The sequence below is a fragment of the Microtus oregoni genome, unplaced genomic scaffold, assembly GCF_018167655.1.
Source record: "Microtus oregoni isolate MIOR12 unplaced genomic scaffold, Mior012 000056F_ref0000123, whole genome shotgun sequence".
In the NCBI taxonomy this organism is placed as follows: Eukaryota; Metazoa; Chordata; class Mammalia; order Rodentia; family Cricetidae; genus Microtus; species Microtus oregoni.
In genome coordinates this window covers 9,025,625-9,039,837 of record NW_024543832.1, presented here as the reverse complement: position 1 = coordinate 9,039,837, position 14,213 = coordinate 9,025,625, and the positions used below count along the sequence as shown (strand labels likewise).

Genomic DNA, 14,213 nt, shown 5'->3' with positions numbered 1-14,213 from the left:
CTTGGCTATCTTTGTTTTCCCTTTGTGAATCTACAAATTCCTTTTATTTTTTCATGCACAAAAGTTGTTGAATGGGAAAGGTTAGAGTCATGACATTATTTATTTACAAGCACAGATGAATCCCTAACCTCTCCTGAGACAGCGACCCTACCTCAGCCCAGTTCAGTACTGCAACTGGAAGTAAGGAAAGTCAGGAGTTATTCAGGGAAATACAGAATTAGGGGACCATATTCCATATTAAATAGTTCTATATACATCAGTTCCTGTAGTTCTGTACAGAGCAGTGGCTGACTCCACCCCACAGGACAAGTGGGGAGAAGGGACTGAAGGTACTGAGACCAGAGCCAGCCCCTGGTGAAGTGCAATAGCAGCAGCAAGGTCCTAATGGTGCACAAGAGGGAGGGGAATACCCCCCCACTTCCCACCCCTACCCTGCCCTGGAATGTCTAAGGGTCAGGAATGGTTCTCAGGGAGCACATACAGGAAGGACATGGCTAGAACCATCTTTAGGATCCAGGCTTAGGGGCAACGTTTTGCCTATTTACCCTAAACAGCAACCCTGGAGGAAAGCAGACAGCCAGCAATGGTCTTACCTACCCTTCCAAACCTAAGTAAGGGACTGGTTCCTTCCTACCTCTCCCCAGGGGAGAGGGAGGCAGCTGCTTGGCTTCCTTGCAGAAGTCCACAGAGAGCCTTTTGTAGTGTTACTGTTGCTGCCAGGCAGCTGCCAGGCACAGACTGGATCAAGGGGCTCAGGAGAAGTTCTGGACAGGATGGCTGACCTTCATACAGGCCCAATAAAGGGCCCGGCTCAAACATAGAACAGCCAGCAAAATGACAAATGCCCAGGCTGCGTAGATCCCTCCATATCGCTGTGCAGGCTTCCATGTGCCAAACTGACAGACGAGGAAGAAGAAAAAGAAGAGGTTACCTTTGGTGTTTACTGCTGTAAAGTCTTAGAAAGCAGTACTAAAACACCAACTCTGTCTCTGTTCCCTAGGCACCTGTAACCACCTTCAGGGCCCTTTCCAAGATTCCCTCCTGCCATCCCAGACATTTGACAGCAGTGTTCACTCACTCTTCTCTCCAGAAAGGAAGACCTTCTACTTGTTCATTAGCCACCTTTAACTTCAGTTTACCTGGACCTGGAAATGTTCCCCACCGATAAGGGCCTCATGTAGCCAGCCTGAGCAGCCTCAAGTCCAGTAGTTGAGAATGACCTTAAAATCTGATCCTGGGTGCTGGGACCCACGTTTGCACCACTACACTCATACTGTACGGTGATGAGATCAAACCCAGGGCGTCATGCACGCTAGGCCAACACTTTCATCAGTAGACCCACATCTCAACCGGCAGCAACTCACTCCCTGTTTTTGTATCATAGATGGGGTCTTGATGCCTCTATTCTTGGATTCAAGGCCACACCCCAACACCCAGCTCTTTCACCATTCTCAGATCTTAGCCTGCCGATGAGGCAGATACGAGGTCTGTATCAAGACTACTCACAGCAAGGCCAGTGGCAGTGACTGCCAAGAGTAAACCAAGCAAGAAGCAGCAGATACATCTCTTCCGAGGATATCTGCGGCCAATAGATGACCTGTGGGGAGCCAACAGAAACGGTGATTTGGAATAGCCCTGCTGAATTTATGCCATACGTTACCCAGTTACCAGTGCAATGGCTAACCACTTACACTTTCCTGCAGTGAGGACATCGTGCCAAGCTTCGGTCAGTGAATTCTGTCCACTATGGAAAAAGAAAAACAACCATAGCAAGAAGGCTCTCCTGCAATGAGAACCCTGAGGCAAGGAGGAGGATGACAGATGAGAAACAGGACGGTCTTGGTCAGGAATTACTACTATTCCTAGTACTTGCCTCCTCCAGGGTTTCCCATATCCCTCCTCACCAGAAACGTATTCTTGCAATGTCCACAGATGACCCTGACACCCATTGGCTGTGGTTCTGGACTCAGAGGTCCTGGATGCACAGGCCCTAGGTTGATGATTCTTTTGCTATACAGGGGGAAAAGTATGTTTTTAAAAGTCCTTAATTTTAACTAGATCTGATGACACACAGAATCCCAGCACTTGGGAGGTGTAGGCAGGACGACCAGGAATTGGAGGTGCTGCAAAGATCGTCCTGCCTCCACCGCACAGGTGCGGGGACTGATCACAGGCATGCACCACCTTGCCCAGCTTCAGGTTTTATTTTGTTTTATTGGTTTTTTTTTTTTTCCTGTACAGTTTGCCCAAGTATAGCCTTCCCACCTCATGTCTCTTACCAGTAGGGCCGAGGGCAGGCAATCCGCTGGGAAGTCACCTTGCAGATAAGGAGACAATTACAGGGACATCGAACGTACTTCTTTCCTGGGGGTGCATTCTTGATGGGCTAGGGAACAATGAAAAAAAGAACAATGGGTATATCAGCAAAAAAACCCAACCCTCTCCAAGAACATCACCGAGAAAGGACAAGTTAGACATTTAAGAGAAACAAATGTTGCCAGCATAGTCTGTCTGTGACCTCAGCACTCAGGAGGCTGCAAAGTCTGAGGGGAGCCTGGATCATTGTGAGACTGTCTCACAAAAACAAACAAGAGACCCCCAAAATACAAGAATCAAAAGCCACTACAACAACTGCCAATGAGAACTACACTTAAGGATCCAGCAAAGGTGTGAAAGCGAGAGCTGGTGGGCACTTTCTCTGGTGACGGGCGTCTGAGGAAATGGCTAGTGAAGATCCAGGAACTGAAAGTGGGTTCAGGAAGAGGTCTTCGAGAGGGTCTAGAGTCGGAAAGAGGATACCGGAAACAAGGCCTGCTTTTGCAAACAGGTATAACTCACGGTGGCTTCGTTGCAGACACCACATTTGACTACATGCTGATGCATCTTGCCTTCCACGTTGATCGGAGACTGACAGACTCGACAGGTAATCATGGGGGCGCTCCCACTATCCGGGCTAGTCAGGGGTGAGTAGGGGGGTGGGTCCTCTCCCGGCAGCACTGCTGGGTGCCCCTCGGGGAACGGGGGGAATGCTGAAGAGGAAGCAGATAAACCCACTCATCATGCGGACACTTCCCACGGATGCTCCACGGAGGAAGGATGCCTCGTGGGTGACAGGTGCCACGGGGCCGCACCCGGCGCCGGTGCAGGCTCCGGCCCCGGCCCGATCCGCCCCTAGGCCCCGGTGCACCTCCGACCGCCGGCTTACCCTGGGGCGGGGCATGTTTACCGGCTCCGTACGGAGGTGCGGACGGCGTCAGGCCTCCACCGGGCCCGGTCGCGCTCCCGCCCGGGCCCGCTAAACCGTTGCCTCCAGCGCCGCCGTCGCCGGGCTCGGACAGCAGCGGGGAGCGCTCTCCGTCCGCCGCCATGGCGTCTCGCGCTCTGCCAGCGACCAGCAGCCGCCGCCGCCGCCGCCGCCGTCGCCGCCGCCGCCACCGCCACCGCCGCTACCGGGTCCTCACGGCGCCTGCGCGCAGCCCCGCCCCGCCCCGCTCACGTGACAAGCGGGTCCCGCCCCTCCGCGCTGCCATTCGTGGAGGGAAACTAGTTCCCGGTTTGCGAGGGAGCGCTGCTGCGCCATTGGACGGCGGCGCGGCGCGTCACGGTCACGTGACCCGCCAGTAGCCGCGGAGTCCGTAAACACCGCACGTGACTGGAAGTTGTGCGAGCCATTGGAAGTGCGGCCATCGCGCTACCTGCGCCCCAGTGGGCGGCTGCCCCGCACGCGTCACGTGCTCCGCCTGTCGCGTGCCTCCCCGGGGACGCCAACCGATTGGCCCGAATTTAGCGCCACAAACGTGCGGCCGGGCTGGGTGTCCCGGCCTGCAGTGGGCCTCGGGGACCGCCCCATCCTGGGCGAGCATGGAGAGCCACCGGGAGCGTGGCCCGGGCCCCGCGGAGATTGGTGACATGGAAGCGCGTGCCTGTAAATGATGAGTTAGGAAGCCAGAAGGAACGAGACGTCCTGGACCAGACAAGGTGAACCGGAACGCAAGTGGGCGGGGCACCGGAAAGATGTCTTACTACTTGACAGCACTTACTGCCAAGTCACAGGAGCCCAGTTCGGTACTGAGGACCCTCCCAGGGCGGTTGCTACCTGCTGCCCTATGCGGGCACCCAGACACATACGGCTTGTGTGAGTGTGCACGTACACATACATAAAAGTCAAGCCACCCAAAACTTAAAAAAGAGCAGGTCACAGTGTAGGGCTGACAGGGCGATCAGACGTTCAGGTTTGGTGAGGAGTTCAGGCCGGCCTGAGCTACAGGGAGACTGCCTCAAAACCTATTAAGGTGGACGTATTGGTTAGGCCCGCTTCAGTCCTCTGGAGGCTGAGGTTGGCTGAGGCAGGGGGATCGTGAGTTTGAGACCAATCTGATGCACAGACAGAAATGAGCAATGCTGTTCCTGCAGGCTGGTGGTGGTATCTGGTGCTCAGTGGCTCCCTTTCAGCACCTAAAAAAAGTAGTAATAACTGATCCTTTTTTTTTTCTTAAGTGGAAATTGGACCCAGGGCACAAATATTCTAGAAAAGTGCTCGGCTACCACTGCTACATCCCCTGTCCTTTTTCAATTTTGAGACAAGGCCCTGGCTTGGAACTTGGTGATTCTGCCAAGGCCTTCTGGGTAACTGAGATTGCAGGCACTTGCCACTATACATGGCTGTGAAATTATTATTTCTACATATGTCTCTACCAGGATTCAATTTGGAACTGACTTGAAAGCCTCCTCCTAGAGGATTAGCTCTCATAGTGTCTCAAGGTGCCATGCAAGCTGCCAAAAAAAGCAATTAAAAACCCTAATCAGCTGTAAAACCTACAAGCAACAGTGACCAACCCGGCACGATTAGGGGCAGTGGTGACACTTGTATCTCAAGGGGAACAGCCACCTAATGGACTTTAGGCCTGGAATTGTGTGGTCAGCTGCCTGCGGCCGGTGAGTCAGGGACCCTAGTGGAAAACCTATGCTACTGCCCTCCTAAGCCAGTACAATTCCTAGCAGCATTCTAAATACCTACCCAGATGTCCGCATACGCCGCTCCCTCTCCCCCATTAAAGGAGCTTCCCTTTGCAGCAGATGGACGTCACTACAGTGATCCATAGCTGATGAAAACGCAAAGAACTGTGGTCTGTGTTGTGCCTCTCTCCAGCGGATACATCTGTAGCACAACCCTTGAGAGGACCAGGATGCCATACAGTAGGGTCTTCTGCATATGACGTCGGCACCCATGAAAGCTCAGCAGTTATTGCCTAAATAACACCTGCACAATGCCAGTGCCAGCTGATGGCAAAGCATAGATGGGAACCTCGCAAGGCCCCACCTCTAGATGAGGAGCTACTGGAAAGGAATAGGCAATAGCAGCTAAGAGAAGAACAATCAGTCTTCCAGGGATGGGCCCTCTGCTAGACTATGCATCCAGTCCCCAGTGGTTATTAGTAAACACATACAAAGATCAGCAACACAGATTGACTCAGCAGGTTGTACTTATATGGAGGTGTGTGTGTGTATGTAGCAACAAAAAAGAAGATGAAGTCGTGAAGATGAGTTCATCCAGGGACTTGCGAAGAGTTGGAGGGGGAAGAGGTACACACGTTTGACTACTCAAAAATGTCTTTAAAAATTACCCACGAAAACAATAAAAAATAAATGTCTCCAAGACTGAAATGAAAATTGTATTTTTATGAGGGTGTTCACTGATGGAAGGAGAGCTCATCCTTTTCCTCAATGTGTAATTACCCCTTAGGTACAAGTGTTTGTTGATTCACTTGGCAAATCCACTTGGTAGGGGGAAGTCTCTAATCGCTTTTTTTTTTTTTTTGTCTTCAGCCCAGAAACTGAATGGAGGTTATTTTTTAGTTTTGGTCTTTGTTTTGTTGTTTAAATAGGGTCTCATTCTTAAACTAGGCTGGTTTTCAATTCGTGAGAAGCCCCATTCTCTCCCCAAAGGCCTGAGCCACTATATCTGACTCTAGATTCTGATATTTTTAGACACAGTTTTCCTAGGTCAGTTTCGAACAAGATGACCTAATCCCATCACTGCCCAGCACATACTTGAAGAAATAAGGAGTCTCCAGACACGATGTTAGGACGGGTATAGTTCTGCATGGAGCTGGCTGGTTTGCTGATGAATTGCTACAAAGATTTTCAAGCATTAATTCTGAGTTCAGAATAGGTTTCATTATTTGAGCCCTGGTTATGCATAAGACCTCAAATCTACCCTTTTGTGATACCTCCATCCTCACTGAAGTTGTAGTTTATGACCACTTAAATCTGGTTCTAGCTATGCCAAAAGGGAAGACTAGAACCGTGGCTATAGCTCAATGGTAAAGCACTTGCCTAGCATGTACTGTGCCCTGGGTTTCACGTAGAGAAGATGAGTAGAATGGTTTATGTATTAACTATTCATTCATTCATTTTTTATTTGGCCTGTAGGTGATGCTTTTATTATAGGTTAGATGTAGGGATGTGTGGCTAGGAATAAAGTGAGATAAGTGTCAGCCGGTGGGTGGGATATCTTCTGATGTCAGCCGGTAGGTGGGTATCTTCTGATGTCAGCCGGTAGGTGGGTATCTTCTGATGTCAGCCGGTAGGTGGGATATCTTCTGATGTCAGCCGGTAGGTGGGTATCTTCTGATGTCAGCCGGTAGGTGGGTATCTTCCTATAGATGTAAGAAGTGTTGAAGGAGATACTGATGGATGAGTTCCTCAGTATATATTTTACACCCTTTGCACGGTGTTTTGAGCCAGGAACTGGCGATTCTGCTGCTAAGTCTTCCAAATGCTGTTATTATAGACTGAGACACAATACCTAGTTTAGGTAAAACACTGTCTCCTTGTCTGTCTTTAAACCGCTCAGTCTTAACTGACCTTTGCCTGTTGAGCGGTGGGAAAGGCTCAGAAAAGAATGGCTCAGTAAGTGTTCTTATGACAAAACTGTTGTTTGAAAAAGAAGTCTTGGAAGTTTTTTTTTATTTTTTATTGATTAAATAATCAATAATCTCATATCATGCATCCCAGTTACATTGACCTCCCAGTCTTCCCATGTCCCCTATGCCCACCTCAAAAAAAGTACATTTTGGGTTGTGTTGGGAGAGAGAGCTTATTTGTTTCCTGACCACCCAGACTACCGAAATAATCACATAGAAACTATATTATTTGCAATACTGTTTGGCCAGTAGCTTAAGCGTATAAGCTAGCTCTTATATCTTAAACTAATCCATCTCCATTAATCTGTGCATCACCACGAGGTCATGGCCTACCGGCAAAGTTTCAGTAGACTCCATCTGTCTCCTGCAGTGGCTACATGGCTTCTTCTGACTCCACCTACTCTCTCTATATATCCTTTCCAGCCTGACTATGTTCTGTTAAGCCATTGGCTGAAAGCAGCTTTATTCATTAACCAATAAAAGCAACACATATACAGAAGGACTTCCCACAGCAGGAATGTATTCACTGGAACATGGTCGCATTAATCTTTCTCTGCCATATCCACATCAGAAACCATCAGTTGAGGAGAGCCCTTTGGTGGGAGCAGGGCAGAGCCAGCTCTCCCATGCCATTGCCACTGCCTGTACCACAGTGCTATGTACCTGCAAGGGTCAGGGCCAACTCTTCTTAAATGGACAGGGCAAGCTCTTGCGAGCCCTCAGGGCATTAACATGGCTTCAGGAAGTAACCCAGACCACAGACAACCCTATGAGCTTTGGTGGTAACATGGTCCTTGGCTGTATCAGGACCACTGACCCACTGATGACCCTTAGCTGTTGCATGGCCACAGGTGGTTGCATGTGCTGCTGACATCAGCATGGTATCCCAAAGCAGCAAAGCCCAAAGACATCAACAAGGCCTCAGGCAGCAGTACAGACAGCATAAGACCATAATCTCAGACTTCATTATGGTCTGGGACAGGAGCATGGACCACAGACATCATCAGGGGCCACAGTGGTCTAATCCAGAACGTGAACCTTTCCTCATCTCGGTCCTGGTCCTCTGTCATTGCCCAGAGCCAGGAAGATCCTGAGGCCAGGTGGCAAGGTCAGGGACTGAGTCTGCACCTGCTTAAGTGGTAGGCTGTTGTTATCACCCCAGCGAACCAACTGGGGAATGGTAGCATACAGACCTCAGCCCTGTCCTCTGCCACTGTCATCATGTCTCCAGTTCTGCCTCTCTCCACAGTGCACACACTGCTCTGTTCTTCTCTCTCCCACCTCTCCATCATGTGTTTGTTCTTCGTAGTGATGGCCACTGTGGGGGTGGGGCTTGGCTGTCTTCTGCCACCACCTGGGTCTTTCTTTTTTAAAAAAGATTATTTTAAAAGTTATATTTCATTTATTGCTTTATTTGTTTTGAGACAGGATCTTACTTTGTGCCCTGGCTGGCCTGACATTCACTATATATATGTATAGTATGTGTGTGTATACTCATTTGTGTGGAGGTCAGAAGACAACTCGGGAGTTGGTTCTCTCCACCATGTGGGTCCTTTGACAGCAAGCACCTTTATGCTCTGAGCCCTCACACCACCTCCTATGTGTTTATTATTATGCGTATGTGTGTGTATGAGTTTATGCGCATTGTGTATGCAGGAGCCTGCTGAGGTCAGAGGAGGTAGTTGGAGTTCCTTAAACTGGGGTTACAGGCATCTGTGAGGTGCTGTGCAGATGCCAGGAATGGAACTTAGGACCTTCCCAAGAACAGTAAGCATTCTTTACTGCTGAGCCATCTCCCCAGCCCCTTCTGTAGATTTTGATTGCCAAAACTTTCTTGGAAGGAGCCAGTACTTAGTCTGAAGATGGAGTGATCACTCGCTATCTTTTTTAAGAATAAATGGATCGAGAGGGTTCTCTATTAGTCAGGTCTTTTATTATTGCCACCACCCAGAGGGATAAGCTGGGATGGAATATCTAACAGAACTAAGAACAAAGTGGGTCACTTACTTTGATAGACGTTAGGAGGGAGAGGTCTCTGAGACTATAGGAGAGGAGTTCTAATTTAACAGATTGTTGATACTGGGCTGGACAGGCCACAGTTTAGGAAGTTAATCCTGTTGTCCCATGATACCTTGGGGCTACTATGATAGCAGATTAGCGGTTTTGGACAGAAGGTATGGCTGATCCCCTCTAGAGAGGTGTCTGTGACCTAACGTTGCCTACAGTTCTGGGCATAGCACTCTAGGAGAACCCAGGTAAATAAAGTCTGTCTTTCCTTCAGGTGACAGTGTGGTTTGGTAGTGATCAGAAATTACATACCCAGAAAATCAGGTAATTTATGACAAAGGCCATAAAGGTTGTATAAAACATACCAACATTGAGGACTAGTTCTTCTGGTCTTATCGATGACACATAGAGAGATAGGAACGTAGAAATACACACACTATACGTAAATATGAAGTAAATATATTTTAATTTGTATGGGTGTTTTGCTTTCATGGCTATCTGTGTACCACTTTCCTGCCTGGTGCCTGCAGAGGCCACAAGTGGGCATCAGATCCACTGTAAGTGGATTACAGATGGTTGTAAATCACCATGTGGGTGTTGGGAATTGAACCCAGATCCTCTGGAAGAGTATCCAGTGTCCTAACTGCTGAGCCACCTCTCCAGCTCTGCTCTTTTGGTCTTTAGTCCAAAGACAATCCCCAACAGTTACATAGTCTCTTGATTCTGTGATGTTCTCTGTGGTTCTGTTAACATCTCACTCACGAACACACACTCAGATTACTGGAAACAGCTCATTGGCCAACGATGGCCTCACTCACGTAGATGACCATTTCAAGTAGCAGATTGGCCTCGCTTCTGTGGAGCGTGGAGCTGCTGCAGATGATAGAGCAAAAGTAATAAAGAGACGTTACCAAGCCTCCTTAGGTTAGGCTACAGCACAGCCACTGTTGCTTCATTGTTACTATATTTTAGTGTTCATAGTAAACCATGTGCCTGTCTATAGTCAGTATGATATAGACTCCACACCTCCCCACCCCCACTGTTGTTGAATTCTTGGTGATTCTCTTGCTGGGATCACAGGTATGCACCATCACATCTAGACAGACTTTACTTATTGATGAAAGCCACTCCATTTTCTTCTTCTTTTTTTAAAAAAAGATTTATTTATTTATTTATTTATTTAGTACACAACATTTGCCTCCGTGTATGCCCGCATGCCGGAAGAGGGCACCAGATCTCATTATAGATGGTTGTGAGCCACCATGTGGTTTCTGGGAATTGAACTCAAGGCCTCTTAACCACTGAGCCATCTCTCCAGCCCCCTATTTTTTTCTTTTACTCCGTTTCTGACCTTCTTTTTTTGTTTGTTTGTTCTTTGAGACAGAGTTTCCCTGTATAGCTTTATCTGACCTTCTTATTTCTCCTTTTCTCTCTTTCCTTTTGTCTTAGTGAGGGTTTCTATTGCTGTGAAGAGACATCATGACCATGGCAACTCTTATAAAGAAAAACATTAATTGGGGTGGCTTATAGTTCAGAGGTTTAGTCCATCATCATGGTGCAATATGGTGGCATGCAGGCAGACATGGTGCTGGAGCTGAGAGTCCTGCATCTTGATAGGCAGGCAACAGGAAGTGGTCCGTCTCACTGGGAATGACTTGAGCATATATGAGACCTCAAAGCCCACCTCCACAGTGACACACTTCTTCCAACAAGACCACACCTACTCCAGCATGGCCACATCTCCTAATAGTGCCACTTCCTTTAGGGCCATTTTTTTTTCAAACCACCACACTGCTGCTTCTCCTTTTCTCTCCTCCCTGCCTCTCTCCTTTCCTTTTCTGTCTCCTTGATGATCAACTTCATGGCATCGTGCATGCTAAGCAACTGCTCTAATAGTACTGTAACCCCAGTGGGTAGGCTTTCCAATACGTTCCTCTATCAGTACCACCACTCTTTGTGAAGAACACTCCTTGAGAAACGTACACTCAAGGTGGGGGAACAAAACAATGTCAACATTGACAGGTAAAATGTCAACACTAGTAATCTTTTATTGTGTGGGAAAAAAGCAATGCTAGAAAGTCATGATACAGCATATATACTTCCTAATAAATAAGAATGTAATTCCAGTACAAGAAAAGAAGAGGATTGGGAATAGGATTGGAGAACTAGTTCAGCTGGTATCATATCCGAAGCTATGGGATCAACCCCAGCACTACATAAACTGGGTATGGGGACTCTTGCCTGTAGTCCTAGCACTCGGATTGTAGGATAAGGAGCTTCATTTTCAGCCACATCGAAAGCCTGGATATGTGGGAGTCTGTCTCAAAGAAACAAGACAAAAACAATGACAGCAAAACTGAGATCACTTCTGTCTAGTCAGGATAGCTCAGAAAAATTCAGTTTTTAAATTTTCCTTTAAATATATTTATTTTATTTTTTATGTGTAATAGTTTTTTGCTCACATGTATGTGCACCAAGTGCATGCCTGATGCCTGAGGAGGTCAGAATAGGGCATCTGATCCTTTGGAATTGGAGTTATGGATGGTTGTGAGCTACCATGTGGGTGCTGTGAATGCACCCCTGTTCTTTGTGAGAACAATAAGTGCTTTAAACTACTCAACCATCTCCCAAGCCCCAGAGTCCTTAAAATTAGAAAAATAATTGGGTGGGGCGGGTTGATGGCACACACCTCTAATCCTGCATTTGAGAATGAGAGGCAGGTGGATCTCTGTAAGTTCAGGGTAGCATGATGTGTACTGTGAGGCACTTTCTCAACTGATAAATAACTAAAAACATTAATAAATTAGGCTATCATGCATGAGTAACTCGAAGTTGACTTATCTACAATAGGTCAATAGGCAGAGAAATACAAAACCATTTCTAATTTGCTCACAGTTATAAAGCTGTTTTCTCCTGGTCTCCCTTTAGGTCTTCTGTCTTTCCTTTCTTTAATAATTATTCTCACTGGTTTTTGGATATATGTGAGTATGTGTCTGTGCACACCCAGGTGTCAGTGGAATCCAGATGAGGGTGTTAGATCCCTTGGAGCTAGAATTATAAGCGGTTATAAGCTGACTGGTGTTAGGAACCAAACTTGGATCTTCTATAAAAACAGCATTGCTCTTGTTTAAAAAGATGTTTTTTCTACATGTGTGGATGTTTTTGCCTGCATCTGTATCTGTGTACCATGTACATGCAGTACCAGAAGAGGTCAGAAGAGGGCCTCAAATCTCCTGGAATTGAAATGAGCTATCATGGAGGTGCTAGGGATGAAACTCAGGTCAGGAAGAGCAGCCAGTGCTCTTGTTGGCTTTTGTTTATTGTTTGTTTGTTTGCTTTTTCAGACAGGGTTTCTTTGTGTAGTCCTGGCTGTCCTGGAGCTCACTATATAGACCAGACTGGCCTCAAAGTCACAGAGATATACCTGCTTCTGCCTCCTGTGTACTGGGATTAAAGGCACACACCGCCATGCCTGGCTCAGTTTTTAACCATAAGCCATTTCTCCAGCCCCGACCTTGGTTTTCGAGACAAGGTCTCTCTCTCTCTCTGTCTTGGTGCTTGCCTATTAGGAACTGGGATTACAATTAGGAGCCGCCATACTTGATGTTTTTATGTGAGTCCTGGGGATCAGTGTATGTCCTCATGCTCGAGCAGCAAACCCTTCACTAACTGAGCTATAGCCTCAATCCAAGTGCTTCCATGCCTCCGTATCACAAAACTCCCCGTGGAACTCCAAACTCTACAAAGTATAGTTATTAGAACTGAGATTGAGTGGGAATAAAAACCCAGGTTTAATGTTTTATACTCATGTAATATGATAGACAGACTGAAAATCGTGGAGGTCAGACATTGTGGCACATGCCACTAACCAGAGGTACATTGGGCTCCCCATCTGGAGGATCTCGCCTGGACAACTCAGTGAGATGCTATCTCAGAAAGAAGGGAATGGGAGCAGTGAGCGAGGGAAATGGACAGAGGTAGGTTAATTTCCTACAGTTGCCTTAAAACACAGACCAAACTGGGTTTGGTGAACCTTACCTGTAATACCAACATTTGGGAGACGTGGAAGGAAGATCAGGAGTTCAAGGTCATCCTCTGCTAATGTATAGCAAACTCAAGGCCTGCCCTAGAAACATAGTCTCAAAACAACAAGCAAATCCCCAAACAACAAAATACCCTAGACCTTCAGTTGTCCCATTTTTTTCTCATAGTTTTACAGGCTGAGAATCCAAAGTCATGGGGTTAAAGGGTTTAGTTTCTTTTACATTTATGTTTTGTGTGTATGCAGGTATCCTCTGATGTCAGAGGAGGTTGTGGAGCCAACAGACATGGATGCAGAGGACCAAGCTCAGGTCCTCTGGAAGAGCACCAGGTGCTGTTGTCTGAGGTCACACAGATTTCCCAAAGAAATCACAGAGAGGTCTACATTAATTATAAACTGATTGGCCTGGTATCTCAGGCTTCTTATTAACTCTTATAACTGATATTAGCCCATAATTCTTGTCTGTGTTAGCCACGTGGCTTGGTACCTTTTTCGGCGAGGCACTCACATCTTGCGTCCCCTGAATCTGGGGTACAACTGTAGACTGAAACTTTCCTCTTCCCATAATTCTCGTTACCCCACCTCTACTTCCTGCTTGGCCGCTGTCGCCCGCCTACACTTCCTGCCTGGCTACTGGCCAATCAGCATTTTATTAAAAATAAGACAAGTGACAGGGTACAGACCATTGTCCCACAGCAAGGTGCTTATAACCACTAAGCCATCTCTCCAGCCCTGAGGTTTGGCTTCTTTTAAGACAAATTTATATTACCATGTATGAGTAATGTATTCATTGAAATTGAGTAATCTTCACTAGGCCAATAGGTAGAGAAATTCATGGTATTTCTAAACTGCTCACAGTTGATGAAGCTCATTCTCCTAGGCTTGAAATATGTTTCCCTGGTATCTCTTCCTCTTCTTATAGAACGAAGCTCTTATTTATTATAGCCATGTTTTAAATGATGAAGATTCATTCCAGGGTAGCCAGAGCTACACAGAGAAACTCTGTCTCAAAAAACAAAAATGAAAATAATAATTAATAAATAAATGAAGATTCTTTGCAAGTTCAATAGAGAGATGCGCTGAGCCTGATCTCAGGCAACAGGGTCCTTTAGTAATGCCAGGTGCTCACAGTAGTGGCGGGAGAGAGGACTGGGATAGGAGATCGAACAGCAACCAGAGTAGCAAAGGAAATTCCTTTTTTCTGAGTTTAGAAGATTTGAGAGGGCACTAGACTGGAC

General features: G+C 47.1%; 1 protein-coding gene across 4 annotated transcripts; it reads right to left on the bottom strand.

Annotated features, from left to right (window-relative positions):
* Positions 1-81: 81 nt before the first annotated feature.
* Pip4p1 (phosphatidylinositol-4,5-bisphosphate 4-phosphatase 1) lies at positions 82-3,475 on the bottom strand. 4 transcript variants are annotated; one of them, XM_041638861.1, is made up of 7 exons: positions 3,206-3,475; positions 2,839-3,029; positions 2,280-2,386; positions 1,905-2,010; positions 1,692-1,744; positions 1,507-1,597; positions 82-896 (listed from the first exon to the last, which is right to left on the bottom strand). In XM_041638861.1, the coding sequence occupies exons 1-7, from the start codon at positions 3,366-3,368 to the stop codon at positions 753-755; spliced, it is 855 nt and encodes a 284-aa protein (XP_041494795.1). In that variant the 5' UTR covers positions 3,369-3,475; the 3' UTR covers positions 82-752. The 4 variants fall into 4 exon arrangements, with proteins under 4 accessions (XP_041494795.1, XP_041494796.1, XP_041494797.1 ...); XM_041638862.1 differs by having other exon boundaries at positions 3,227-3,475; XM_041638863.1 differs by lacking the exon at positions 1,905-2,010.
* Positions 3,476-14,213: the final 10,738 nt, after the last annotated feature.

Coding starts and splice junctions, on each gene's coding strand:
- Pip4p1 (XM_041638861.1), bottom strand. CDS start 3,368: ATGGCGGCGGACGGAGAGCGCTCCCCGCTGCTGTCCGAGCCCGGCGAC. Junction 3,030..3,205: donor TAAACATGCCCCGCCCCAGG/GTAAGCCGGCGG, acceptor CTTCCTCTTCAG/CATTCCCCCCGTTCCCCGAG. Junction 1,598..1,691: donor TGTCCTCACTGCAGGAAAGT/GTAAGTGGTTAG, acceptor GGCTCCCCACAG/GTCATCTATTGGCCGCAGAT.